We start from the raw sequence: 27,452 nt of genomic DNA, 5'->3' as shown, positions 1-27,452 counted from the left end.
TTTAGAACTTAATGGGAAATAATATTTCAAGAATAATCCTTGAACAAATTTTTTTTTAAAAATCCAGCTAGGCTAATTGTTTTATTTTTTAATATTTAATTGAATGCTTAAATATTTAAATCAAATCTGAGTTACAAAGAGCATTGATAACTTAGCTTTGAATTTTAAAAATATCCACAGACTTCTTAATCTTTCATCATTTTTCCCTTCCTTTTCTTTAACTGCAAATTCTGTCCTAACACTCTTCCTGCATTTCTCAAATGTACACATTTAAAAACTAGCATATGTTTGCATTTATTATACTAAATAAATGGACTTGTGTCCTCTGTGTTTAATTTTTTAAGTGAGTTGAAGTTCTTATATTTCATTTCCTATAAACTATAATACTTCTATTCACACATACCAGTTTGCAATAATTTTTTTAAATTCATGTATGACCTTTAAGTTTTTCTCTTCGTGGATCTAAGATTTTAAAGTAGGTTTCCCATTGGCGATTTCATATTTAATTGACAAATATTACTGTAATAATCTATCTGCTCCAAGTCTCATTGTAGGTTCTAGGTCAAAAACAAAAACAAACAAATAATAAACCTGGAAAATGTCATTTATTAGCTCATGTATACCTAATACTGACCTTTATTGAAAAAAACAAAACAAAAAAGAGTTGGCAGATAATGATCACCGAGCCTAAGGGAAGCAGGGAAGCTCTGTACAAATAGGAAGCTGTGCTGGGGAAACAATAAAATGTTACAAATAATCTCAAAAACAGAACAAGTACTTATTTATCATCCATCATGCATCAGGCACCATGTCTCTCCCATACAGTAATGAGGATCATGTCCTTCCAGAGCTTAAAGTAGTTTAATAAATACAAATAATTAAACAATGGTCCAATAATAGGATATTAAATGTTAAGATATGTACAGGAAACTATGAGAATATAAATCAAATGCATATAATTTAGTCTGGAGTGGAGAATGGTTAAGGAAATATTTTCCACCAAATGCATTTAACTAGCCTTCTCAAACATAAGCAAGAGGAGAAATGAAAGGGAAGCATATCAAGCCAAGCCAAACATATGATTAGATATGAGGCAAGAGAAAGCATGACACATTTGAGAAAATGAATAAAGTTTAGGTTATCTGCTTCATTACAATCATGGTGGTGTGGGGGGAGAGTGAAGAGGAACCAAGACACAAAGGGTCTGGTCAGAGATGGTCAAAGATTTAAGCAAGGAAAAACCCCTACACAGAAATATATAGTGAGTAATGTGGCCTGATATCAGATTTAGACAATCTCTGTGGTCATGATATGGAGAATGAACTTTGGCAGGGTAAGCTAGAAACAGACAAACAAGTGTTGAGGGAATCCAGAACCACAGGACCAGTCTGTAGATACGTAGATGAATTCAGAAATAATTATGTGGTAAAATTGACAGGTTGAAATGAGAGTTTGAATATCATGGGTGAAAAGAAAGAAGTCATGGTTGACTCCAAGGACTCTGGTTGGACTAATGGGCACATTGCTGTCATTCGCTAAGCTAATGAGTTTCATTTTAACATGTGAAGGCTAAGGGGCTTTGAGGTGTCCAGTTAGAGATGTCCAGTGGCTAAGACCTATAATAAGTTCTGGGTTAGAAATATGGGTTTGGAAGTTACCAATAAATTTATGACAATAGAACTTCCAGTGTGGGTGAGTTTAGCCAAGAATTGTGTACGATTGAGAATTCACCCAAAACTCTGAGGAATGTCAGTACTGAAGAGATCAGAAGAAAGAAGAGATCCTCCAGAAAAAACTGAGGAGCAACAGCAGGCAACGTAGATACAGGTTCAACAGAGCATTGTGTCATAGATGCTGAGGTTAGAGAATATTTCTAGAAGAAAGAACAAGTCAATAATGAGCAACACTGCTGAGAGTTAAAATGAAAGCTAGAACATCATTGTGTTTCGCCAGAGGAAAGGCATTTATGACGTTGCGAGAACAGTAGAATAGGAAAAGCAGAAACCAGATTTTAGAAGAACCTGGAGTGGGAGGTGAAAAGAGGAAAGTACAAGTAGAAACAATTTCTAGGAGGTTTGACTTAAAAGAGGTGGGAGAAACTGGGCAGAAACTGGAAGCCACATGTGGTTCAGGGAAAATTTTCTTGTGCTCTTGCATGTTTTGTTGCTGAAAGAAAAGGAGACAGAAGAAAAGAGGGACCAGAATGGAGATGATAGAGGAGGGACTGTCCTAGAAAAAAATGAAAAGAGGCAATCCCAAATGTAGCACTTAGAAATTTTATTTAGACAGACAGAGGGATACCCCTTTGTTAGAAATAGGGAGTGAGGAAAAAGAAATAAGATGCAGACAATTGTGTAGACTCAGTAGTAGAAAGTCAATGAATAATGTATCATCTATCTGATGGCTTCTTTTAAAAAAAAAAAAAAAGCTCCTTTGCTAATGGTGAATGAGAGTGTAGGAAATTTTTTTAAATTAATTAATTAGTTAATTTACTTTTTAGAGTGGGAGAAAGGGCAGAGGAAGAGGGAAAAAGAAAGAATCCCAAGCTGACTCCTCCCTCCACCAGCACAGAGTTCAATGCCATGACCCGGAGATAATCACCCGAGCCCAAATGAAGAGCCCAAGCTTAACAGACTGAGCTGCCCAGGTGCCCTGGGGACAGAATTATTGAGTAGACAAAGGGACAGCTGTGTCTAAAATGCACAGGAGATAGCTGTGGAAATATAGCACCAGTTACCCGGTAGAGCTAGGGCGATGAGTTGAGGCTGATTGCCTGAATTGAGAGTGACACAAATCAACACCATTATCATCATTATCACCATATTTGTTGTAAAAGTAATGTGTTTCAACAAAATACATAAATTAAAAAGTCCTTTTGAATGGTTTTTACAGGAAGGATAAACTGGGATCAGTTTTAGAGGTCAGTGTCTGCAGAAAGCGCGCGTTGACAAATCCAGAAACTCTGATTGCAACACTTTTCGGAAAACACACCGTTCTTTGTTATCACAGCACAGGCATTATCTTCAGGCTGGCCCAGGACTTGAAATCTGTGGAAAAGGCAACAAGCATTCTGTTCTCATTCAGCTGAAAACATAACTGTGTGTGTTTTGTATGTTTTCTCTCAGACAAGGAACAGCTGTTAAAAAATGACTTCTTTAATAAAGGTAGTTGCTCCAAATAGTTTCTTAAACAAAAATGGTCATTTTTAAATGGAAAGGCTGTATGGAATTAAAATAAAAATGTGAATAAGAGGCACTGGTTTCCCAGTTCCATGTGATCATACAAAAAAATAAAGATCTTAGAAGACTGTTATCTGGTATGGTCTAAAAGTATGTGTTCCCCCCAAAATTCATATGTTAAAAATTATAACCCATTAAAGTGATGAATTAGGAAGTGGGGCCTTTGGGAGGCACTTAAATCATGAGGTGGAACCCTCATTAATTCTTTATTAAAAAGACTCCAGAGAGATCCCTAACCCCTTCCACTATGTCCTCACTTGGCTACAAACCAGGAAGAGGGCCCTACCAACATGACCACGCTGATGCCTTGATCTTGGAGACTCATTTTCCAGAAGAGTAAGAAATAAACTTCTGTTGATTGTAAGCTACCCAATCTGTGGTATTTTGTCATAATAGCCCAAATGGATTAAGACAGAGGACAGTCCTGCCCTTTTAGGAGAAAAATTCATTTTATTACTCCAAGATTCTCAATTCAATTTTTTGAATATCTGCAACAATGGAATGATACCAACTTTATAACAGACAATATCATATTTATCATTCTAAGATTTAGAAATATCAACACATCTAAAAATATGTATGTTTTTCAAAAAGTATTAAATCAATTTTCCGTAGAAAATTAAACTATTACCCTTTTCATTTTCCTGACCCACATCCCAAGTGTCACACCTTTTAAAAATATTCCTTCATTGTTTGCCTATAAGAAGCCTCCTTACTTCTATAAGAGATCCTAAGAATGAATGGTGTATCTACACTGTACATGTTAAATGTGGCAACAGTAATCCCAGACAGTAAGAGGGAAGGAGTTAAAGTCTTCCTCACTTATAAATGTTTTAAACTCATATAGACACCTCAGCAAGGGAATTTTCACACATTTGTGTATATGTGGGTATATCCAAATACTTTACCCTGTACACAAAAGAAGAAAAACTCCCCTAAGTTCTGTTTTTCCATATTTTTTGTTTATTTTTCCATATTTTAGGCCAACTTCTCTTGTCTTAAACAAATAAGCCACAAGGCACATTAAAAAATCAGAAAAAAAACCCTCAATTTTAAAAACCAAACTGGCAAATTAAAAATTCTAAGCAAGTTTTCAAGTGGGTGGATCGCATCACTTTAAAAATATGGTGATACATTTCTATTAAAAATAATCAAAGCTGTGATGCCTGGGTGTGGCTCAATTGGTTAAGCATCCGCCTTCAGCTCAGGTCATGATCCCAGGGTCCTGGGATCGAGTACTGCATTGGGGCCTCTGCTCATTGAGAAGTCTGCTTCTCCCTCTCCTTCTGCCTGCCCCTCCCCCTACTAGTGCTCGCTCTCTCTCTATCTATCTATCTCTCCTTCTGCCAAATAAATAAATTAAATCTTAAAAAAAGAAGAATTAATGTTAAGTATGGTAAGTTTTAAAATTAATTTAGTGTTTGATATACAGAGTATGATGGCATGGGTGGGTATGGAGTTTAAATTTTAACAAGAAATATTTTAAGTAGTCTCTGGATAAAAATATTCATTTGTAAAGTGACTTTCTCTGTTTCAGAGCATTTTTCCGCCTACCCTCACCCAGACTATCACTCCAAAGCATCTATAGTCTTCCTAAAACCCCTTAACTTCACATCTCTTTGAGAGACACAACAAAATTCCACATTTTCAAGAAGTGTAATTAACTTTTGATAATTCCTGGAACCTGGATGCCTAGAGTAGAAAGTTTCACCCTGGACCCCCAGGAGCTTCTGCCTGTGTTTTGGGGATTAATGCCTAACCTCCAAAGATTTTAGCACTCTCTATCCATGGAATTCAAACAGAAATGAATGAAGTACATAAAAATAGATACACATAATGCCGACTGGGTGACACTATTTAAAAAGAATCAAATGATATTTGTATTATGTACAAAATATTCCATAATATTTCCCAATAATTGAAGTCTTCCTACTAATCAAAATAAGGATTGTTTGGTAAACTTTTAAGAAATACTTCAAAGAAATGAAACTTGGAGAATTTTCATTACCTACAATTTTCCATTTCTACCTCTAGTATTATAGATAAATTCAAAGCCCAAATAAAATAAATTCTCTTAGCAGACTTCATTTCTCTAAGGCAAATTTCCTAATCATTCACACATTAACAAAGGTCAAAGTCTGCAGTCTATGGAACCATTTGGCTATCTGGGGTTTTAGTCAATCCTCAAGAGAAACGGCTGCTGAGAGACTCAAATGTTAAATACTCACAACTGTAGATTCAGTGGGGTGCCACCCAGCCAGGTCCATGTCTTTTGTGGGTGTGTGATGTTCAACCCAATCCAAAAATAGATTCCATCTTGTATATTATTCTGTATGAAATCCTATGAAAAGACGGAGTTAAACCCTATTAAAATAGCCTCTTCTGACTTTTGTCCAAACTTAAGTCTTGATATTTATCTCCTTATTCAGGAAAATCTTAAGAAGCCTTAAGAAGTTTCTATATATTTAGGGAAGGAGACCGATATAGGAAGGATTTCACAACACATGACTCATATATTATGTGCAGGCATGTGGTGCTTAATGGAATTCATGGGGATGGTGGTTGAACAGCAACTGCTGAGGGGGCTCAAAGAGGATGTGAAGGCAAACCTAGGGAAGAACAGGTCGGCTTAAAGGAGCAAGAACTATTCCCAGCGTGCTGTTGCCAATGTGCAGTCTTCGGGAAACTTGGTACCTACGGTATCCTACCCATGAGCAAAACTAAAGAGTCCATCTTCCCTACCCAAGGTACTCAGAATATTGCCAGATACTGAAAATGTGCAAAGAGAATCTTTCTTTCCAAGAAGTCCTACGGAAGGATGGCATTGATATCCCAGCTTTGTCATTCATATGCTGAGTGAAACAGGCAAGTTTTACAACCTGCCAAGTTCTGAAGAGTCCTCTGGAAATAGGGGAAATCCTGCTTATCTCAAAGTTATTGTGAGCACTAAGTTTAACATTCATAGCATGCCTACGACAGTGCCTGGCATCTGCTAGGAATTCAATAAATGGCCATAATTAAGAGCAGTATAATTCTTTTATTATAAAACCTACTTTGGGGGCACCTGGGTGGCTCAGCCCCTTAACCTTCTGCCTTCAGCTCAGATCATCATCCCAGGTTCCTCAGACTGAGCACTGCATGGGCTCTCTGCTCAGTGGGGAGTCCACTTCTCCTTCTCCCTCTGCCGCTTTCCCTGCTCAAGCCCGCTCTCGCGCTCTCTCTCTCATTCCCCTGCTCTAGTTCACTCTCAAATAAATAAGAAATAAATCTTTTTAAAAACCTACTTATTTCTTCCAGCTTTAGAAGGGCTAATTTTCATAGCAAATTAGCTCTTACCAGTTCAGCCTTGTCTTGGATCATCAAGAGATGTGATTTCATTATTAAACAGGATTTTTGGCTATCGGTCCATGATTTAAAGTTTTTAAAAAAATTATAGCATTTCCCCTTTTTCTGCAGCCAGTTACTAGGACATAAGTTTAGCTTTGGTTTTGCTGAAATGCAAAAATAGGAAGAAATAGAAAAGCAAGATTTTAACATCAAAAAATTGTTTGCACTAATCCTGTAAACTTTTCCCTTAAAAGTAAAGATTTGTCCCACTTCTAAGAAAAGCACTCCCTTTCCACTGATGAATAGTCTTTAGAAGAAATAAATGCCAGAAGTATTCATAATTACTGAGTAATTACCACATGTCAAACAATTTCCTGTCATGCTCACAGATATGTGAAATATTTTTCCTTAAAAGAAATGTATAAGATATATATAATTATTAATTTTGTATTCCTCATTTTGTAAATAAAGATACTAAAGTTAAGGTGAAGTAAACTTAAGTATAAAGGGGAAGACAAAGGTTAAGGTTAAGTAATTTACTCAAGGTTATAATTAATACTGCTAATATAGTAAGTGGTAAGACATAAGAAAACTTAAACTAAAAAGGAGATTCCAAAAGGCATCAGGAGAAAACTGCTATGGAAAAAATAATACATATATATCCTTTTCATAGTCCCTTGTTGGTACAAAAAATATATGTATTTCATAGTATGTTTTATTAGTAACTTTGTAAAGCAAACTGTTCACCGTCACCCCAATAACCTGCCATGTATCTCTGAAAAGGAAAAACTTGAAATAGGCATTAAAATAAACTTATCTACAAAAATAGGTACACACAGGTTTCAAGTGAACTAATAATTTCTTATATTTTAAGCTGAGTGATAGGTACATAAGTATTAATTGCATTCTATTTAAACTTTTGGGGCTCCTGAGTGGCTCCGTGGATTAAAGCCTTTGCCTTCGGCTCAGGTCATGATCCCGGGGTCCTGGGATCGAGCCCCGCATTGGGCTCTCTGCTCCGTGGGAAGCCAGTTTCCTCCTCTCTCTTCCTGCCTCTCTGCCTACTTGTGATCTCCGTCAAATAAATAAATATTTGAACTTTTGTATATCTTAAGTAATGCATATTTTAAGATGCCCACAAATTTGTGTGCAAACTTGTCTGATATATTAAATAAAATGAAATGAAAATGTAAATTATAAAATACTCTGTACAAAAGTGAGTTATCACTGGTAAAGGTTTTTGAGGGATGGTAGGAGGAATCATATTACTTGTAGAAAATTTCATATACTAAGTTTCTGTTTTGAATCAGCAAACTACCCTGATATTTGCAACACTCTTCCCAGAGCATTTTATTTTATAAGTCATAACAACATGGGCATTGAAATATTAATGAACTAGATTTAACTACACTGGTTAGGAAAAATACTTCAAAACACACCTCAGACTAAAGCTAGGGACAAATTTTCATTTTACTGAAATTTGGTATTGTAAATTATTGACAGAAATAAATGACTTTAAGGTCTTGTGCTTATTTAGATGTTTATTGTGACACGACCTTTGCTGTGGTAGCATTTGTTCTCTAAAACAAAACATGAATCATTTACTTCACTCTTCTATTTATTTGCCTGAAATTCACATACTACAGCAATAAAAAAAAAAAAAAACAGGCTCTTGTCAGTGTGGTAAAGTGGAAAGAAATCCACCCATTGGAAAGTACAGTTATTTAGAAAGTGGGAGACTATTATTGATATGCCAAAGACAATGAGATGAAAACAGCAAATAATTTTTTAATGCTTTAGTTCTGGGACCTTCATGGTAGAAAGGCTTCCAAGTGGTCTAGAGGAACCCAGAAGAGTAATGTATGGGGAGCAATATAGAAATGTCTATAATGAAGAAGCAATGAGTTGACCTATTACAGAGATGTGATATAAAGACTTAAGTCTTAAGGGAAAAGTGCCAACATAAGCATGCACATTGGTTATATTTTTCATGCTATTTTCTATCACTCCCTATGACCATCAATATTTAATTAGAATACATTTATTAATTATCCAAACTTACCCTAAGATCTAAACATATATTTTGGCATAATTCATGGTATTTATAATTCATGGTATTTTGACCATGCAAAAGTTTATAGTTTGGGGTAATTTTTTACTTGGAAAATAGCTGTAACTTGGGAGAAAAAGTTAATTTTCTTATTCTACAATAAACATTGATAAGTAAGAAAAAAAACACTAATTTTTATAAAAGGACAAAGTGAGAACCAGTTTACAAAGTTTTTACTTTAAAGCATATAAATATCCAATGTATGTGATTTTATTTTTAATTTCCTATTATATGAGAAATGTAACTAAAACCAACTATGTGTAGTTTTACCAGATGATATCAGCATTATAGTCTGAACTCTGTGTGTGTGTGTCTATGTTTGTGTATTTATGTGTGTGTTAGAAGGGTTCAGAGAGTATGAAGTCACAACAGAGATAAATATGCAAAAGAAATGGATTGGATCAGTAATGAACAAAGAATTGAGGATGAGAGACTATGTTGCATTTTATTACCATATTGAGGTTTGTTTTGCTTTAGCCTGGAGCACAAAGTGGAGAGTTGCATTGTGAGAAATGAGACTGCTATTGTAAGAAATCAAGTCTCAGAGGGAGACAATGTTAAAATGCTTAGACTTACAGTCCTGAGATTTATAGCCCTGAGACTACAGAAATTCACTGGAGAGTTTGAAGCCCAAGAGTGCCGAAGGAGAGCAAAATATACTACCCCGAAATATCCCTCCCTGGCATGAGGTTTATGCTGAGATGGTTGTTTTTAAGAAAATGCAGACACAGAAGTTCTAAAAACCTAGTAGAAATTATCATTTTGTAATAGACAGTTACAGTTACAAGGGAAATCTCCATTTGTAGATGGAGATTTCACTCATAACAAGAAGAGGATGACCAAAATCTCTAGAAAACTTACCGAAGGAGAAGGCATGGATTTAAATTTTTACAAAAACCACACCCTGTGCTTTGCCTGAAAACCTCCTATAACTGGTGAAGGTATTAGGAGTTAGTGACTTTCTATATTTTGTATATGCCTAATATAATCAACAGGTTCAGGAAGAAACTTCCTCTGAGCTTCCCTATCTGACTAAAGATAGAATCTTTTGAAATAAGAGGTTGTCATAAATTCCTCTTTGGAGTGGTTTACTCCCAGAAAGAAAAAAAAGAAAAAAGAAAAAAGATGACTAAGAACTCTACCATAAATCCCCTTTCTGGAGGAATTTTATGACTACAAAGAAGGAAAGACTACTCACACCTATGTATACAGACACTATTATTCACTTTATTATCTACACTTTGTTCTCCTGAAGAGGCCATTTTTCTTTCCTAAAGAAATATATTTGTTTTTCCCAGAGAGGCCACTTCTTCCCATTCACTTTCTCCTTCTAAGCTAGGTGTATAAACCTTTCACTGAACCCTGGTAGAGCAAGCTACTTGTTTTGTTTGCAAATAAACCTTTCTTCCTATTACTTGGTCTTTTGACAGGTTAATTCACAGGCACCCTGGTACCAAACTTAAGAGGGTAGAGGAAAATTTTTCCTCCCCTACAATAAAATGAAATATAACCACTTACTTGTGAAGTTTGTATTGTTCTGCTGTTTCCTGGGAGAAATATTTATACAATCGCAATCTTTGGTTCCATTCTCACTACTTAGGCGACTTACTATTAAGTGAAGGAAAGTAGTAACACTAATTAGATTTCTACAAATATAAGCTTGTGCCTTTTAATTATCCGTTAAAACAAAACTACAAATGAATGCACACACTGGTGGCTGATGAATCTGTCTATAGGATTTCAACCCTATAATTTAACAAAACATGAATAAACTTAGAAACTCGGTAGATATCTACTTATGAAAAAGTAAGTAGAAAAAAAAAACAATAAAAAATCATCTAAGCAAAATTTAAAATATTTTGAAATTTGTGTCTGTTTGGCATGATCTTGAACAGGTTATGTAGATTTTCTGTTTCTCAGTTCACTCACATATAAAAGGGGAAAATGCTTAACGAACTTAGAGTTGACTCCAGACTAAAAAGTAATGTATGTAAAATGCTTATCTCAATTTCTAACACATAGAAGGTCACAAGAGGGACACCTGGGTGGCTCCATCAGTTAAGTGTCTGACTGTTGATTTCCGTTCAGGTCATGATCTCAGGGTTGTGAGATCAAGCCCCATATAGAGCTCTGTCCTGAGTGTGGAACCTGCTTAAAATTCTCTCTCTTCCTCTCCCTTTTTCTTTTGAAAAAAGAAAAAAAGAAGGTCACAACAAACAGAAACAATAACATATAATTACCCATAACTCTTCTTGAAGTAGAGCTCATTTTATGAATAATTCAAGTTAAATTGGCCTTAAATTTTCAAACAACCAATAGATTTTGTCAAAACTTCAAAATATCAAATTACTTCCAAAGTCCAAAAATTTTATTTAAGGGCCAAATAATCAACTTCCATAAAAGTAAGTGCTTTTACCAAAATATAAAACTTCACTTCATAGAATTGTGACTACCAAACCCACACGATTTATGAATTAATTAAAATTATAAGCTGAATAGGCTTCTAAATTTCTAAGTTTGTTGTCTCCTCTGTATAAGGGGTAAAAGTATTCATATAAAAAACTACTTACTACAAATTATCAACTGTGTCATTTATTACTAATGTAGTTAAGTAATAATGAAAGAATATGTTAGGTAAGTGTGAAAGATGATTCTGGAAAAGTTCGAGAAATAAAGGTAAACTTCTCTAGTTGAACATACAGCTCTCAATTTACTCACCCCAAGTAGTTAGTCCTATGACTGTGGCAATGAGTATAACCAGCACAGTACAGCTTAGTCTCAGAGCAGTGCGATGCCACTTGGGACATTTAGGGTAATCTGTAATAAATAATTTTTCCTTCTGAAACATTTAGTCATTTAAAACAAACTTGAAATACATCATAGAAATGTAAAATTTTCTTAAGTAGGGGAAGAAACATACAATCTCTGTTTAAATTACCTTGAGATGAACACATACTTAATTATCTTTAAAGAATTGGATTTATTGATGCTATGAGGTTAATATGTTTTATTTCCTATTTATTAAATATCCTTCTTATGTAACACTTCCATTCAAAAACTACAATTCGCAAACAATGAAATTGGTGGATTATTAGTTGATCAGCTGGTTATTCAAACAATTGCCACTGAAATTTGTCAACTACCTTCATTTAGGTCTTTTCTGAATGACACAGATATTATTCAATGGGAATAAAACCTGGGAAGGAAAATATAAGTAATGCCAAAATAATTGAATAATAGTAAAAATGAGTGCCAAAAAGAGAAACATAAGCAAGAGTGAGTATTGCAGCCATCTTCTCAAACCTTATTTGAAATAGGAGTTATATTTATATCAATTCATGAAACAAATCTCAGATGCTAACCTTTATAACTACACACTTTGCTTTAATAAAATAGCATTATAACACTTTCAAAATCTTCAACCCAGGTCAAATCAAATCTGACCCATTACATTCAATTTAACAAGATCTATATAAACATCATTTAAAAGTAAGATAAAACATTTTCTGATTAACAGATTCTAGTTGAAGTTCTTAAAAGTTCTCATTAAAAGTCTAGGATTAAAAGACCCACAGAAAATTCTAACTGTATTACAATCTGTGGTCTAATGGAGGGTTATGAGTCCTTACCTTTGCGTGCCCACTTGTGTTGGCAATGATAGGAATGCTTTCTTGGCTTCTGCATCATTGATCTCTCTGTGTTCTGTGTCTGTCCAAACATCCTGTAAATAGAATAATCCATATTTGAATGAGATGGAAAGAGAGACATTACCTGATCAAAAGCAGAGTCAGTCTCTACAGACTGTGGCATTGAAATAAACCCAATGCTGAAAACCACAAAGGATGTGATTCATGAGTGAGTTGAGTTTCATCTTTTTTAAATAATCTATTCCTTTTAGGATAGTTTTAGACTGGAAGAAAAACTGTGAAAGTAGTAGAGAAAGTTCCCATATACATCATACCCAATTTCTCCTACCATTACCATGTTACATTGGTATGGTATGTCAAAATTAATGAATCAATATTCATGCATAACTATTAATTAAAGTCCTTAATTAATTCATTTTTCAACTAACACCTTTTCTTAGTTTTTCCTGAATACATTTTTCTATTCAAGGACCACATTCAGGATACCACAGTACCTTTATTCTTCACGTCTTTTCGGATAATCTTGGCTGACACTATCTCACTCTTTCCTTGGATTTTTTGTTGTTGTTGTTGTTTTGTTTTTTGGGTTTTTTTTTTTTTTGATGTTTGGTTTTGTTTTTTTTTACAGTTTCAAGAAAAGTGGGTCAGATAGCTTGTAGAATATTCTCAAATCAGGGTAGTCTGATATTTTTCTCATCATTACACTTAGGGTAAAGTTTTTTGGAGGAAGATCACAGAGAAGAATTGACATTCTTATCACAATTTATAAAGAGTGCATACTACCTGGGCGCCTGGGTGGCTCAGTGGGTTGAGCCTCTGCTTTTGGCTCAGGTCATGATCTCAGGGTCCTGGGATCGAGCCCCGCATCGGGCTCTCTGCTCAGTGGGGAGCCTGCTTCCCTCTCTCTCTCTCTGCCTCTCAGCCTACTTGTGATCTCTCTGTCAAATAAATAAATAATGAAAAAAAATTTTTTAAATAAAAAAAGAGTGCATACTACCAACATTCCTTATCACTGCTGTTAATTTTGATCACTTGACTGTAGTAGTGTTTGTGGTTTATGTACTATAATGTTACTCTTTTTTCCTCCATTTCCAAACTGTACCCTTTGAAAGGAAGTTAATATGTACAGCCCACATTTAAGAAGTGGAGAGTTAGGGGTGCCTGGGTGGCTCAGTTGTCAAATGTCTGCCTTTGGCTCAGGTCATGATGCCAACATCCTGAGATCGGATCGAGCCCCACATCGGGCTCCCCGCTCAGTAGAAAGCCTGCTTCTCCCTCTGCCACTCCCCCTACTTGTGTTCCCTCTCTCGCTGTGTCTCTCTGTCAAATAAATAAATGAAATCTTTAAAAAAAAAAGAAGTAGAGAGTTATACCATTTCTCTTTCACAACAGAGTTTCTACATGAATTATTTAGAAATCTACAGGTGATTTTTGTCTAATCTCCCATTTATTTCTTTATCAAGCATTTATATCAGTAAAACTGATTCATATTTATTTGATATTTTCTGTTATAATCCAATGCTACTTTATTTATTTTGTTATTCCCATTGCCCCAGCTTTGGCTATCAGAACTGCTTCAGTTGGTTCCATGAGTTCACACTGATGTCTCCAACTTTAATAAATTATAACATGGATCATGTTAACCCTTACCCTTGCATTTCTATTACCTCCTGTTCCAGTAATGAGAAACATGGCTACCACCATCACCATTCATTTACTTAATTATTCAATTCCAGTATATATATTTTGTGGTTTTAGGATTTTTATTCCATACCCTGTGGGAAATTACCATTGACAGTGCTATGTACAGTTCCTTTTGTTACTAGTCTTAAAAGCTAAGATGACACATTTCTAAGATTACACAGACTTTATCTCCACACCCTTCAATGAGGCTGCTTCATACCTCTGCAATACAGTCAAAGTCTTTTAGCAGCTTTTGCATTTCATGCTGAAGTACCATAGCCTCCAAAATTATTTTTTTTAATTTGCATACCTCAAGGTTCACTCTTTCTGCCATAAAGTTCTGTGGGTTTTGACTTAAACATAATGTCAGGAATCCACCATTATAATATCATACAGAATAAGTTCACTGTCCTAAAATTTAAATCCCTTGTACTCCACTGAAATAGAAAAGACTTGGGAGTAAAAGATTAAGGAGACATAATTGGAAAAAGAATGATCTGATTCTGGACATAAGTTTGAGATGCCTATTAGATATCTAGAGGGAAATGTCATATAGGCAGACAGATATTTGTACCAGGAAGTCAGGAAAAAGAACTGTTCATGAAGCAGAATGAGCTCTAAAAAGTGCTTAAAGGGGGCTGAGTCCTGTCCCTTGAGGAACTTTGACAGCTGGAACTAAAACAAAGGGACTGTGGGATGTGTGGGTGGCTCAGTGGGTTAAGCCTCTGCCTTCAGCTCGGGTCATGATCTTGGGGTCCTGCGATCGAGCCCCACATGGGGGTCCCTGCTCAGTGAGAGCCTGCTTCCCCCTCCCTCCACTGCCTCTGCCTGTCTCTCCACCTACTTGTGACCTGTATCTGTCAAATAAATAAATAAAATCTTAAAAAAAAAATTGGAGGGATGGAAGCCAGTAGGTAAGATTGAGAAGGGTAAGCTATGGATGGAAGAAGAAATACAAAGACAAGTTCAGAAATCCACAGAAGAAATTTTGTATTGAATGAGATGTGGTAAACTGTGTTAAATGCTGCACAAAGTTCAAGAAACACAAGTATAGCAAAATGGCCATTGAATCTGGCAAGATAGAATCATTAGTAACATTGATCAGAACTTATTTTATGAAGAGAAGAGAAAACATATTGAAAAGAGAACAGAAGGTGAAGTATTTGAGAGTGTGTACTTAGCCAAATCTTTTGACAAGTATACTCTGAGAGGAGTAATGAGATAGTAGCTAGAGGAATATGTCTGGTCATGGGAGTTTTTTAAAAAAATATATAGTGAGTCAAGTCAAGAGTAAAATGGGTTCCAGAGGTACAAGTGGCTGGGTTTGCTTTTTATAAAAGCAAAGATACTATTTCTATTGTGACAGTAGGGAAAATAGTAGAGATAAAGGTTTTAAATGTATATTATTGATGGATAGAACAAGGGTGATCCTGTGTTTGCATTCTAGACACATTTGGTGCAATCTGCCAAGGGCTGTGTACAGACCTATAAATTATTTTTCTGCATCAAAGAAAAGAAGTTGTGGAAGTACAACCACAGTCTCTTCCTTTGCTGGGCACTTATTTCCTCTCTGCAGTGGTTCTGGCATTTCCTCAGCATATTTTGAAGACTGTGGCTTACCTAAGACTTCATCATGTATGTTCTAGGCTTTTGTGATTTATTCGAAATTTTACAGAAAAAAATAATAAATTAGACCAGTATGCATCTAAGTGGATATGATGCAGCAAACTCACTAATTGGAAGCCAGGTATATTATGAAGACTTGCTGTGAAAGGGAGAAGATTTGGAACTAAAGAAGAAGGTGTTTTTTTGTTTATTGGACAGACACAAGAGACAGATAGAGAGAAAGGAGGAAACAGGCTCCCCATGAAGCAGAGAGCCTCATGTGGACTCGATCCCAGGACCCTGGGATCATGTCCTGAGCCAAAGGCAGAGGCCTTAACCCACCGAGCCATCCAGGTGCCCCAGAAGAAGTTCTTTTAATAGTGTGTTTACCTGAAGAGACTATCCTCCAAAAGGCTGGAGGAAAGTGGGGCAAAATAGAGAACAAATAGGCATTTTTTAAAAAAGGAGAAAAGTGATAATGACTTAAAAATGACATTAACAATGTTATGGCAATAGAACTTAAAGCAATTTTAAAAGCAAAGTAAAGGGTGCTTGGTCTCAGTCATTAACCATCTGACTTTGGCTCATGTCATGATCCCAGGGTCCTGGGATCTAGCCCTGCATTGGGTTCCCCGCTCAGCAGGAAGCCTGCTTCTCCTTCTCCCACTCCCCCTGTATTGCATTCCCTCTCTCGCTGTGTCCCTCTCTGTCAAAAAATAAATAAAACCTAAAAAAAAAAAAAAGCCAGGGTGGCTCAGTGGGTTAAACCTCTGCCCTTTGGCTCAGGTCCTGGTCTCAGGGTCCTGGGATTGAGCCCTGCATCCGGCTCTCTCCTCAGCGGGGAGCCTGCTTCCTCCTCTCCTTCTGCCTCCCTCTCTGCCTACTTGTGATCTCCCAATCTCTGTCAGATAAATAAATAAAATCTTAAAAAAAAAAAAGGCAAAATAAAAAGCTAAGATTGAGCTCAAGATCATTCAGTAACTAAGAATTGTTTGTATTCTTATGCTTATCAGAGATCATTTCTGTGTAATTAGCAGATATCATTTCTTTTCTGTCTTTGGATTTACATCATCTAGTAGAACACTTGATGAATGTAGCTTTAAAAATATGTATGTGTTGAGTAAACAAATACACAAGTGGGATTGACAAAGCCCAGTTGGTACAAAGTGCAGTTCATTTACACAAACACACTTATGACTGGAGGCAGAAAATGAAAAAGAAGAGGTAGGTATTCACTTATTTTGAAATAATAAAAACAGCTATTTTATTATTTATATCACTTATTTAAATTATAGATATTATTTTTTTAAATTTTTCTGAGTATTTGGACAAACCACTCTATGACAGCTATTATTGCCAGTTCATAGATGAGGAAACTAAGAGGCAGAGAGAACAAGTTACTTAAAGTAGAACTGGATCAAGAATATGGTTCTTGGGGCACCTGGGTGACTCAGACATTAAGTATCTGCCTTTAGCTTAGGTAGTGATCCCAGGGTCCTAGGATCCAGCTCCACACTGGCTCCTTGCTCCGCAGGAAGCCTTCTTCTCCCTCTCCCACTCCCACTGTTTAGGTTCCTTCTCTTGCTGTCTCTCTCTCTCTCTGACAAATAAATAAATAAAATCTTAAAAAAAAAAAAGAATGGATCTCTACAGTCTCTTAAATAAATAACTATAACATTTCTCAAAACAAGCAGACACACACACCACACACACACACACACACACACACACACACACATTTTCCCAAAGACATCTATTCTATACCATCTCAAAGTCTTCAGTTTCTCTTGATCCTAGGAGAAATTTTTTTACCAGTGATTACTAATGTGTGAGTAATCACCTTTTCAATCACTTACTGTGCATACTGTACTACCATATTCCTAATTACTTGTTATTAAGGAAACATTTTGATGGGTAAAATAATCAAAATGAGCACTAAGAACTTCAGGGTCTCCAAGATGAAGAGAGCAGAGCAAAGTGGTCTTTGGACAACCATTAAATAATTTAGTCCTGTGGAAGCTTGATCAAAAGATTCAAGAGGGAGAAATAAGTTATATAGAGAATGACTTTCTATAATTATCTAGAAAAGACACGAATCATAATGAAAAAATGGATAGGGGACGCCTGGGTGGCTCAGTTGGTTAAGCAGCTGCCTTCAGCTCAGGTCATGTGGGATCGAGTCCCACATCGGGCTCCTTGCTCGGCAGGGAGCCTGCTTCTCTCTCTGCCTCTGCCTGCCATTCTGTCTGCCTGTGCTCGCTCCCCCCCCCCTCTGATAAATAAATAAAATCTTTAAAAAAAAATGGATAGATTTACTGATAATCAAACGTGAAACTTGTGTACATCCTAGCAAAAATGAAAGAAAAAGAGCCACAGAACTGCATGGACAATTAGGGAGCTAGAAGTTTCCTTCCCTATTCAATACCATTTGCCAAATAGTCAAATAACAAAGCATTATTTGATGGCACGCAGATAACTTATTCAATGGCCAGAGAATGTAGAAGGGGAACAGGTGCTCTAAGGGCTCCTTCTTCTGAGAGGTGGAGGAGCATAGATGACAGGGCTGCGGGGCAAAACAGCAGTGCTTAATGCTGGCCAGATTGCAGGAGGAGGACATGATTTCTAGGAAGGTAAGCCGCACTTTTTTCTTACTTATTTGGTCAAGGACTTCCTGTCACAATGCCTTTGAGGAGGAGATTTTGGTAAGTTAATGTAATATAATAAGGGAATATAATGAACTTTGGCCCACTTTGTCATCTTGGGACTGTCTGGTTCGATTTAGTTTCTTGTGGTCTGACATCAGTCTTATCTGAGCAGAAACACCTCTAGGGAATATACTAGAAAAACACCCACCTTTTAGAAAAATTCTCTCTGGAGCTCTTTGGGGCTCATCTAGTGACAGAAACATAACTTATTGTATATTAGTTGATTGATTACATATTCTCTTATACTTAAATTTCTTAACAGATCTATTGAGGAATAATTGACATAAAATAAAATATACATGTTTAAAGAATACAAATTTATAAATCTGATATATATATGCATCTGAACATATCTATTATCTTCAGTTTACTCCTGCTCCTCTGTGATCTTCCCAAATCTCTCTGCCCCACCTCAGACATGAGGTTATGTCTTCCATCACTGTAGTTAGGTTTGAATTTTCTGGAATTTTATATATTGAACTACAAAGTATACACTTATTTTTCATAGACTTAGTTCATTCACTACAATTATTTTAAAACTGATTGGTGGTATTTTATATGTCAGATGTCATTGCTGTTTTATCACTGAATAGTATTGTCTTATCTGAATGTACCACAATTTCTTTAACCGATTCACTGATTATTGGACTTTGGCTTATTTCCAATTTTGGCTGCTGGAAATAAATTTGCTATGAATATTCATATACAAGTGTCTGTATGAACATATGTTTCATTATTCCTGAATAAAAACCTAAGCATGGAATGGTTCAGTTATATGAAATGCGTATGCTACCTTTTTAAAATAACTTTATGGAGATAGGATTTACATACCACAAAGTCCATCAGCTTAAAATGTTTTCTAGCATATTTACAGGATTGTAAAGCCAAACATAAAACCTTGTAGCTATTAGCAATCACTCACACCCCTTCCACCTGAGTCCTTGCCTACCCAAAACCATAGGAAACTGCTAATCTACTTACTGTTACCACAGACTTATTTATTCTAGATGTATTAATGTCACTGTCTTTTTAAGAAAGAGACAAACTGTTTTCCAAGGAGATTGTACCATTTTCTGTTCCCCCACCAACATCATATGAGTTCCAACAGCTGCATCATTTGCTGACACTTAATGTGGGCAACCTCTTTGACTTTGTACATGTCCTAGTCTCTAATTTTCCTTTTCATTTTCTTAATGACTAAAGATGAAAATGTTCTTTCATGTGCTTATTTACCATCCATATATCTTTTTTTGTGAAGTGCCATTCAACTCTTTTTTTTCAATTGTTTGTTTTACTATCATTGTGTTTTGAGTAATATATATAATAAATATAAATGTATATATTTATATATAATGGATGTAAAATATATTTTTTCTTCAGGTCCTTTATGAGAAATCTGATTTGAAAAAATGTTTTTCCTAGTCCATGGCCTGTCTTTTCATTTCTTTAAGAGCATCTTTCTAAGCCTGTTCTTAATTTTGATGAAGTCCAATTTATTTATATATTTTTTTCTTTTATGTAGCAGGCATTTGGGATTGTATCTTAAAAAATCTTCACTTATCTCAGGCTCAAAAGATTTTCCTCTGTTTTCTTCCAGAACTATTACAGTTTAAGGCTTTATATTAGATCTATGACTCTTTACAGATTAATTTAGAGATAATTAACTTTATTCTCAGGTTAATACTTGTATATTATGTGAATTACACACTGAAGTTTATTATTTTTGTATCTTGATCTTATATCCTACAACCTGGCAAACTCATTTGTTGAAGGTAACAACTTTTTTCTATTTTCTCTGGTATTCTCTACAAATCACCTACAATCCTGCCTTTCCAGTCTGGGTACCCTTTATTCCTTTTCTTTTTCTTGACCTACTGTAGTTCTTCTGTGTTCTATTTCATTGATTTTTCAGTTTCATCATAACCATTTCCTTTCTTTTGCTTACACTGGATTACACTTGTCTTTTTTTTTCTAATTTTGAAAGATGAAAACTATAAACCTTAAGATCTTTCTTCTTTTTAAACATGGTATTTAGAGCTATAAATTTTTCAGCAAGTACTGCTTTACTAGCATCTTACAATTTTTTATGTTTGTGCTCATTTACAAATAGTTTCTAATTTTTTTCTTGATTTCTTATTTTATCCTGAAATGCCTTTCCTCTTGGATAATTATTAAAAAATATTTGCTACCAGGAAGGTAGGGGTGGTTCTGCGTGTCTCAGTTGCTTAAGTGTCTGCCTTCATCTCAGGTTATGATCCCAGGATCCTGGGATTGAGCCCCACATTGGGCTCCCTGCTCAGTGGGGAGTCTGCTTATGTTTCTACCCCTCCCTCCTGCTCTGCTTCTCGCTCACTATCTCTCTTTCTCAAATAAATAAATAAAAACCTTCAAAAAAATATTTGCTAGTATTTTTCCAGGATAATCCTAACTTACATCACACAACTAGAAAGAATGACTACTTTTAATTACTGGACTATACTAAGGAAATGCATAGGATGAGATCAGAAATATGCTCACTTTTTTTTTTAACTTAAAATGTCCATTCAGATTCTTGATACATTTTGACACTATACTTTGGGAAAAAAACAAAAAGGTCGATATGTCTCAAGTCAGAAGTGAGCACCTGAACTATTAATTTACATTTTTTTCCTCTAGCAAACAAGTGCAAATATTCTCAATTGTTTTCTCTAGTCATTACTACATATTCTGAATAATCTTTTGAAAGATAATGGCATAGTCATCTTTGAAATAATACTAATTCTGAATGAAGGAGTTGATTTCTGGAGTATTAGAGAAAAGAAGCACTAGTCAAAGAATCAAGCACAATTTCCGTGAAAAGGAAAGATAGCATCTCCTATTCACACGTAACCTGTGTTACCTGATCGTCAGAAAAAAGAAAAACTTAGTCACAAGCTGTACAGGATTTAGTCATAGCAACTGACCATATTTTGTAAAAATTTCCTTTGTTCTTTTCATGTTGTTGAAAACTTAAGACACTTGAAAATAAATCTTAAGCTAAACCAAAACTAAAACGTGTTTTTAGACTTGTGTCTCATAACTCCTATGGTAACAACCTGTTAACATAAACAATCTGAGTTGTTGACCCTGAAATGGCAATATAGATTGAAACAATGTAGAAATCATTACAGTGTTATAAAAGTACTTTTGTAACTAAAGAAATCATAGAATTTGAGTGTGGGAAAAGATAATGAAATGGATTACATTTGTTTGTTACTTTGGAACAGAAATCAATCATAAATATAAGCATTGCTCCAAATGTGTCTTCTTAGCTTTTAAAAAATGCAGATTACTAGTCCAGAACCCAGAATATTCTAATCCAATAGACTTGGGACAGTACATAGGAAGATAGATAGATAGATAGATAGATAGATAGATAGATGGATGGATGATAGATAGAAAATGATAGTTTGGTTTTTTTTAAAGAATCAGAGACAAGAGAGAGCATGGAGGAGGGGGTTGCAGAAGGGAGGGAAAGTGACAGAATCCCAAACAGACTCTACACTCAGTGAGGAGCCCAATGCCAGGCTCAATCTCAGGACCCTGAGATCATGACTTGAGCAAAATCAAGAGTCTGACTCTTAACCAAGTGAGCCACTGAGGCTCCCCTAGGGATATATATGTCAAACAAACAAAAAAGTCCCCAGATTGTTGTGACACACATCATAGTATAGAGCCATTGATCTAAACTAATAGTTTATTTTTGAAAAATTAAAGAAAAAAATGTGAAGGTGTTAACTGGTCACCCAAATAAGTGTGATAAAAGAAGATGGCACACAGTGTACCTGAGTCTGCCTCCAGCATTCTTCTTATCATACAATACTGCTCTATTAATTATGAGATATGTTATTACAATAGGGACCCTTTTGCTTCAATAAATGTACTTTCACTAAAATGATATTGATAGCTTAAAAATAAGGAAAATTGAGCATGTTACTATTTTTATTACCCCGAATCTCAATCTTAACTAGGTAGATCATATGCCTGGTCATATTTTCCCTTGGTGCCCAAATCACAATATTGCAAGCTCTATCTCTTTTTTACAGAAGAGAGTCAGCATTCACAAGGTCACCCTTCCCAAATTTGATTCCGGGGAGATTTTTACCTTTTTTACACATATGCATTAAATGTTCATTTAATTTCACCCAGGATGGTTCTAGAAGGTAAAATTGAATTACAAGAAGTTGAGTAGCTTGCCCAGAGTCACACAGGGAATAAGCTGAAAGTCAAGGCTTTCCCACAGGCAGCCTGATTCCTACACTTACCTAATCCCACACTACCGTCTGGGGCCTAGGTGGTACTGGAGCTTTTGGCAAAACCACTCACCTCCTCAGCAAAGTGAAAGGAGCCCTCCCAACCCCTAGAGGTTGAGGTTCCACAGTCCCTAACCTCCCTGCTGGTTTTAAGATGCTGTTGTTGAGGCACTTCCCTCAGGAAAGCCCCGCGGAGCCCACGGTTTGAAGCTGTCTTGTCAAATATGACTGGAGAGAATGGAACCACCAAGATTAATCCCTGTGAACGCCAAGGAGCTGAGAGAACCACGGCTAGTCATGTGGTATCCTTTTTATCCACAGGATAAAAAACACCCTGGGTTGGGGATGGAGGGGATGGGGGTACTTTTCTAGAAGATATCTCCTCTGAGTTGAGGAATTACAAAATGTCCCCCTTCTGGCCTGAGGTAGCACGCCCCCCCCCGCCCCCCCCCCCCCCCACACACCCATAACCGACCCAGATGCAAGACTTCTGGGTTTTCTTAAAATTGACGATTCCTCTCTCTGTTTTCTCCCATTATAGATTGAAGCTTATTTTTTTAATCCAAAATTGTTTGCTTTAAAAGTACCTTGGCCACGGACAACGTTGTAGCTAGAGTATTGCGCCTTAGAGACGGAGATTCTTTGCAACTGCCAACAACATATGGACCGTGTAGCCATAAGGATTAAATGATATTGTGCACAGGGGAACACCAAGTTCCACCATGGTACCGCCAGGACCAGCAGTAGATTTGATTATATTCCCGGTTAAAAAAAAAAAGAAAAGAAAAAGAAACAAAAGCAATGCTCTATCGTGTTTTCTTTCCGTTCCGTGATAAACTAGACGGTTCTGCAGAATCGTCACCCTCCACGGAAGAAACACCTTCGGTCTCAGCGGGAGGAAGTGGTGCACCCACAGTAGCGATTCTTCTCTTTGCAAGGGCGGCAGGGCGCAGGGGAGCAGGGGCGGGGATGTGGGCGGACTGGCTGCGCTAAGGCATCGGGTGCCCAGGGTCCGACGCGCGCCCCCGGCCGGCCCTCCGGCGCGACCCGCGTGATTGCGGTGGCGCTGTGCAACCGGGACTGGAGGAGGAGAGGAAGTGGGCGCGGCTTGGGAGCTCTGCTCCGCAGGCGAGTTCCCCGGATCTGTGGGGCGCTGCGAGGCCCCCTGCTGGCCTTCAGCTATTTTCCCCGTCTGGAGCTGGGGGCCCAAATGCCCCGGCATCCCGACCATCCCTGAGAGCAGCTGGGGGCTGGCCTGGCGAGACCATGGAGGCGCCTAGGAGTCCTGGAGGAAGATACCCGCTCTGGATTCCCCCTAAAGAAAGCCACAGGTGATATGGACAGGGCCGGTTTGGGTGAAGTGGGTAAGAAAAAAAAGCAAACACTTAGCCAAATGGGTTCAGGAGAGAACAGAAGGGGATGTGAAGAGGGGCCTGTAGACATTCTTTTCTAAAGCTATGCACCAGAACGGCTGGGAACTGTAATCAATACAACGCAGTAGTGATTAAAGCTGTTTATTTAACCCAAAACGATCCTTAGCTTTTCTAGACTCTGGTTTATGTTAACTTATTTAGGAATTAAATCAGTTAGCTAAAAACCATTTGTTTTATTCCTGGTCTCAGAGGACAGAGGCAGGACTGGACCATGGAAGTTTCCACGTGGGTAGTAGGAACCGGAAAGGAGACCCCCGGAGGAATAGCGCTGAAAGGCAGTAGAAAACCACAGCTGTGTGTAGAAGAATGAAACTCTACCATTCTCTTAAATCATACACAAAGATGAACTTGAAATGGGTAAAAGACCTCAACCTGAGGCAGGAATCCATCAGAATCCTAGAGGAGACCATAGGCAGTAACCTCTTCAACAATGGCCACAGCAACTTTTTTCATGATATGTCTCCAAAGGCAAAGGAAACAAAAGCGAAAATGAACTTTTAGCAAGATCAAAAGCTTCTACACAGCAAAGGAAATAGTCAACAAAACCAAGAGGCAACCCAGGGAATGGGAGAAGATATTCACAAATAACACTACAGACAAAGGGCTGATATCTGAGGTCTATAAAGAACTCCTCAAACTCAACACCCACAAAACAGATAATCACATCAAAGTATGGGCTGAAGACATGAACAGACACTTCTCCAATGAAGACATACAAATGACTAACAGACACATAAAAAAATGTTCATCATCACTAGCCATCAGAACCACATTGAGATACCACTTACACCAGTTAGAATGCCCAAAATTAACAAGACAGTAAACAAGTGTTGGAGAGGATGTGGAGAAAGGGGAACTCTCTTACACTGTTGGTGGGAATGCAAGCTGGTGCAGCCTCTTTAGAAAACATTGTGGAGCTTCCTTAAGAAATTAAAAATAGAGCTTCCCTATGACCTTGCAATTGCATTACTGGGTATTTACCCCAAAGATACAGATGTAGTGAAAAGAAGGGCCATCTGTACCCCAATGATTATAGCAGCAATGGCCACAGTCACCAAACTGTGGAAGGAACCAAGATGCCCTTCAAAGGACAAATGGATAAAGATATGGTCCATATATACTATGAGGTATTATGCCTCCATCAGAAAGGATGAATACCCAACTTTTGTATCAGCATGGTTGGACTGGGAGAGATTATGCTGAGTGAAATAAGTCAAGCAGAGAGAGTCAATTATCATATGGTTTCGCTTATTTGTGGAGCATAAGGAACAACATGGAGGACATGGGGAGATGGAGAAGAGAAGTGAGTTGGGGAAATTTGAGGGGGAGACAAACTATGAGAGACTGTGGACTCTGAGAAACAAACAGGTTTTTGAAGGGGAGGAGGATGGGGGGGTTAGGTGAGCCTGGTGTAGGTATTAAGCAGGGCACATAGTGCATGGAGCACTGGGTGTGGTGCATAAACAATGAATTCTGGAACACTGAAAATAAATTTTAAAAAATAAATAAAAATTAAAATAAAATATGCTTACAAATACAAAAAAAAAAAAAAAAAAGAAGGAAAAGAAAACCACAGAATGTTCTTCATGAGCTTTCCCAAGGCATACCATGCTGACAATCTCTCATTACCTTATTTACATTTTGCCACCGCAGGCCTCTAGATCTCTACTCTGTCCATCGGAGAGGAAATCTTACCAGGAAACATACTAGTGGTGTTCACAGAAAAATGATGCCTGGCTGGCCAGCAGAATAATCTGTGAAGAAAGACATACTGCTGTAGTCATGACTGAGGATCCAAACAAAAAGGTGAGGACTTGAACAGTCCCTGGCAATGTCCATAGTTCTTAGCTGGCTAATTAGAAAAGGAATTTTTTCTGCAATTATATTTGTATGTTATTCCTTTGTGTGTCATAACAACAAAAACAAAACAAAACAAATAAAAACCTGTTGTCAGAAGGGTGTTTTGAGTCATTCATTGAGCAATTACTGGTTGCTTCATATTTTCTTCCTGGGAAACATGATGGGTCCTTCTACCCACAGTACTTACACAAGAGGGTAAGCATGAGTCCACGTTGAAGCCTGAGATGAAATTGAAGTTTTAACTGGAAAACATACTTCAAGGTGGATTGGTGTGCAGGAAATGGAGGAGGGTTTTCTGAGTTGTGGAAGCTATGTTTCTGTCACCTCCCTCCTTGCTAGGGCAGACCTAAGTTGCTACTGTTCTATAACAATGAAAGAAAATCTGAGAAAGTGAGTATAGAAGGGATTTTACAGGGAGAGAGAAGTCCAGTGGCTTCCAAATAATCTTTTCCTAATAACCCAACCCCTCAAATTCCTCTCTTCCTGTCCCATATCTCCTTCCATAGAATTAAGTTTGTTCCTTTACATTTCTAGAAAATCTCATATATGCCAAAGGCTTTGTATCTCCATAGGTCAGTTAGATAGGGTTGTAATGAAGTATTATATCCTAGGCATCATGGGGTAAATTAGTAGAGTTGGTAAAGGATTTTTTTCATTCAGAAACTCAGAAAATCACTCAAATATACTATTGGAAATGCTGACAATTTAATTCTGACTTTTTTTTTTTTTTTTTTTTTTTAAAGTTTAGGAGTATGACCTGCTCTTCACAGTGGGCCTTCTCTCTGAATGTCCTCAGTTCCATGACAAAGCATTGACCAGAACTTGGCTTTTAGTTATACCTGCAGGCAATTTTTACTGTCACCCTGTGTTGGTCAGGGCTCAACACCATCCCCTGTCATCATAACAAATCCTTCATTCCAAAGCATTAGCAAAACACATGTGTTAGTGAAGATTTATAGGGAGCTTCATTAAAGGAGAAGTTTACAGTGCATAGCAGACACCATTTAAAAAAATACATCATTTCTTATTTCTGTGCCATTTCTTATTTCCTTGAAAGCTGAGCAGACAGCTAATTTCCTTGATCTCACCTGTGCCCTATACGTGTTACTCTAGGAGAATGACAACATTTTAGGGCATATGGCTCCTGAAGTTATCCTACCCTGCAGCAAGCTTTGAGGTCAGACTGTCAGTGTAACTACTAAGAACCTTCCCCTTTATCTTTCTTTAGTCATGTGTTTATTGTCTGTAACTTCTATTCCATTCTTCTCAACCTACTGAGGGCATATGGAACAAAAGGAAATTTGTGCTAAGGATCCACTTTGACCATAGATTTTAATACCATACCATGATGATGGAGACTTCAAGAAGAATACATACATGGGGCTGTATACCTCCAAACTAAGGGACTCAAAGTGGTAAGCTTTTTGTGTTAAATACGTCTGCTTTTTATTGCTTGTTTTTTTCTTCCCATTGTCATCCTTTGCTGCTCAGTCTCGTGTTCGTCTCTGGACATATTTTCATCCCTTCCTTCTCATCTACTGTTGATAGCTTGTGAACTGGTCAGATGATCAA

General features: G+C 37.0%; 1 protein-coding gene across 2 annotated transcripts; it reads right to left on the bottom strand.

Moving 5' to 3' along the window:
- Nucleotides 1–592: 592 nt before the first annotated feature.
- LOC132019474 (killer cell lectin-like receptor subfamily F member 2) lies at nt 593–27,442 on the bottom strand. Of its 2 annotated transcripts, XM_059402582.1 has the most exons (8): nt 25,650–27,442; nt 13,107–13,261; nt 12,306–12,397; nt 11,395–11,493; nt 10,195–10,284; nt 6,576–6,730; nt 5,468–5,580; nt 593–3,047 (listed from the first exon to the last, which is right to left on the bottom strand). In XM_059402582.1, exons 3-8 carry the CDS (start codon nt 12,394–12,396, stop codon nt 2,915–2,917), a joined length of 681 nt encoding a protein of 226 aa, XP_059258565.1. In that variant the 5' UTR covers nt 12,397; nt 13,107–13,261; nt 25,650–27,442; the 3' UTR covers nt 593–2,914. The 2 variants fall into 2 exon arrangements, with proteins under 2 accessions (XP_059258565.1, XP_059258564.1); XM_059402581.1 differs by lacking the exons at nt 13,107–13,261; nt 25,650–27,442 and having other exon boundaries at nt 12,306–13,089.
- Between the last annotated feature and the right edge of the window lie 10 nt (nt 27,443–27,452).

The sequence above is a fragment of the Mustela nigripes genome, chromosome 6, assembly GCF_022355385.1.
Source record: "Mustela nigripes isolate SB6536 chromosome 6, MUSNIG.SB6536, whole genome shotgun sequence".
Lineage (NCBI taxonomy): Eukaryota > Metazoa > Chordata > Mammalia > Carnivora > Mustelidae > Mustela > Mustela nigripes.
Note: the sequence above shows the minus strand (reverse complement) of the source record. Positions and strands in the feature narration are given on the sequence as shown.

Excerpts from the sequence above, each read along its gene's own strand:
- LOC132019474 (XM_059402581.1), bottom strand. The coding sequence starts at position 12,486 with ATGCCACAGTCTGTAGAGACTGACTCTGCTTTTGATCAGGTAATGTCT. Across the intron at positions 10,285-11,394 it reads CATAGGACTAACTACTTGGG|TAAGTCGCCTAAGTAGTGAG; the intron begins GTGAGTAAATTG and ends TTCACTTAATAG. Across the intron at positions 3,048-5,467 it reads ACCCCACTGAATCTACAGTT|ATTTCAAGTCCTGGGCCAGC; the intron begins GTGAGTATTTAA and ends CCTTTTCCACAG.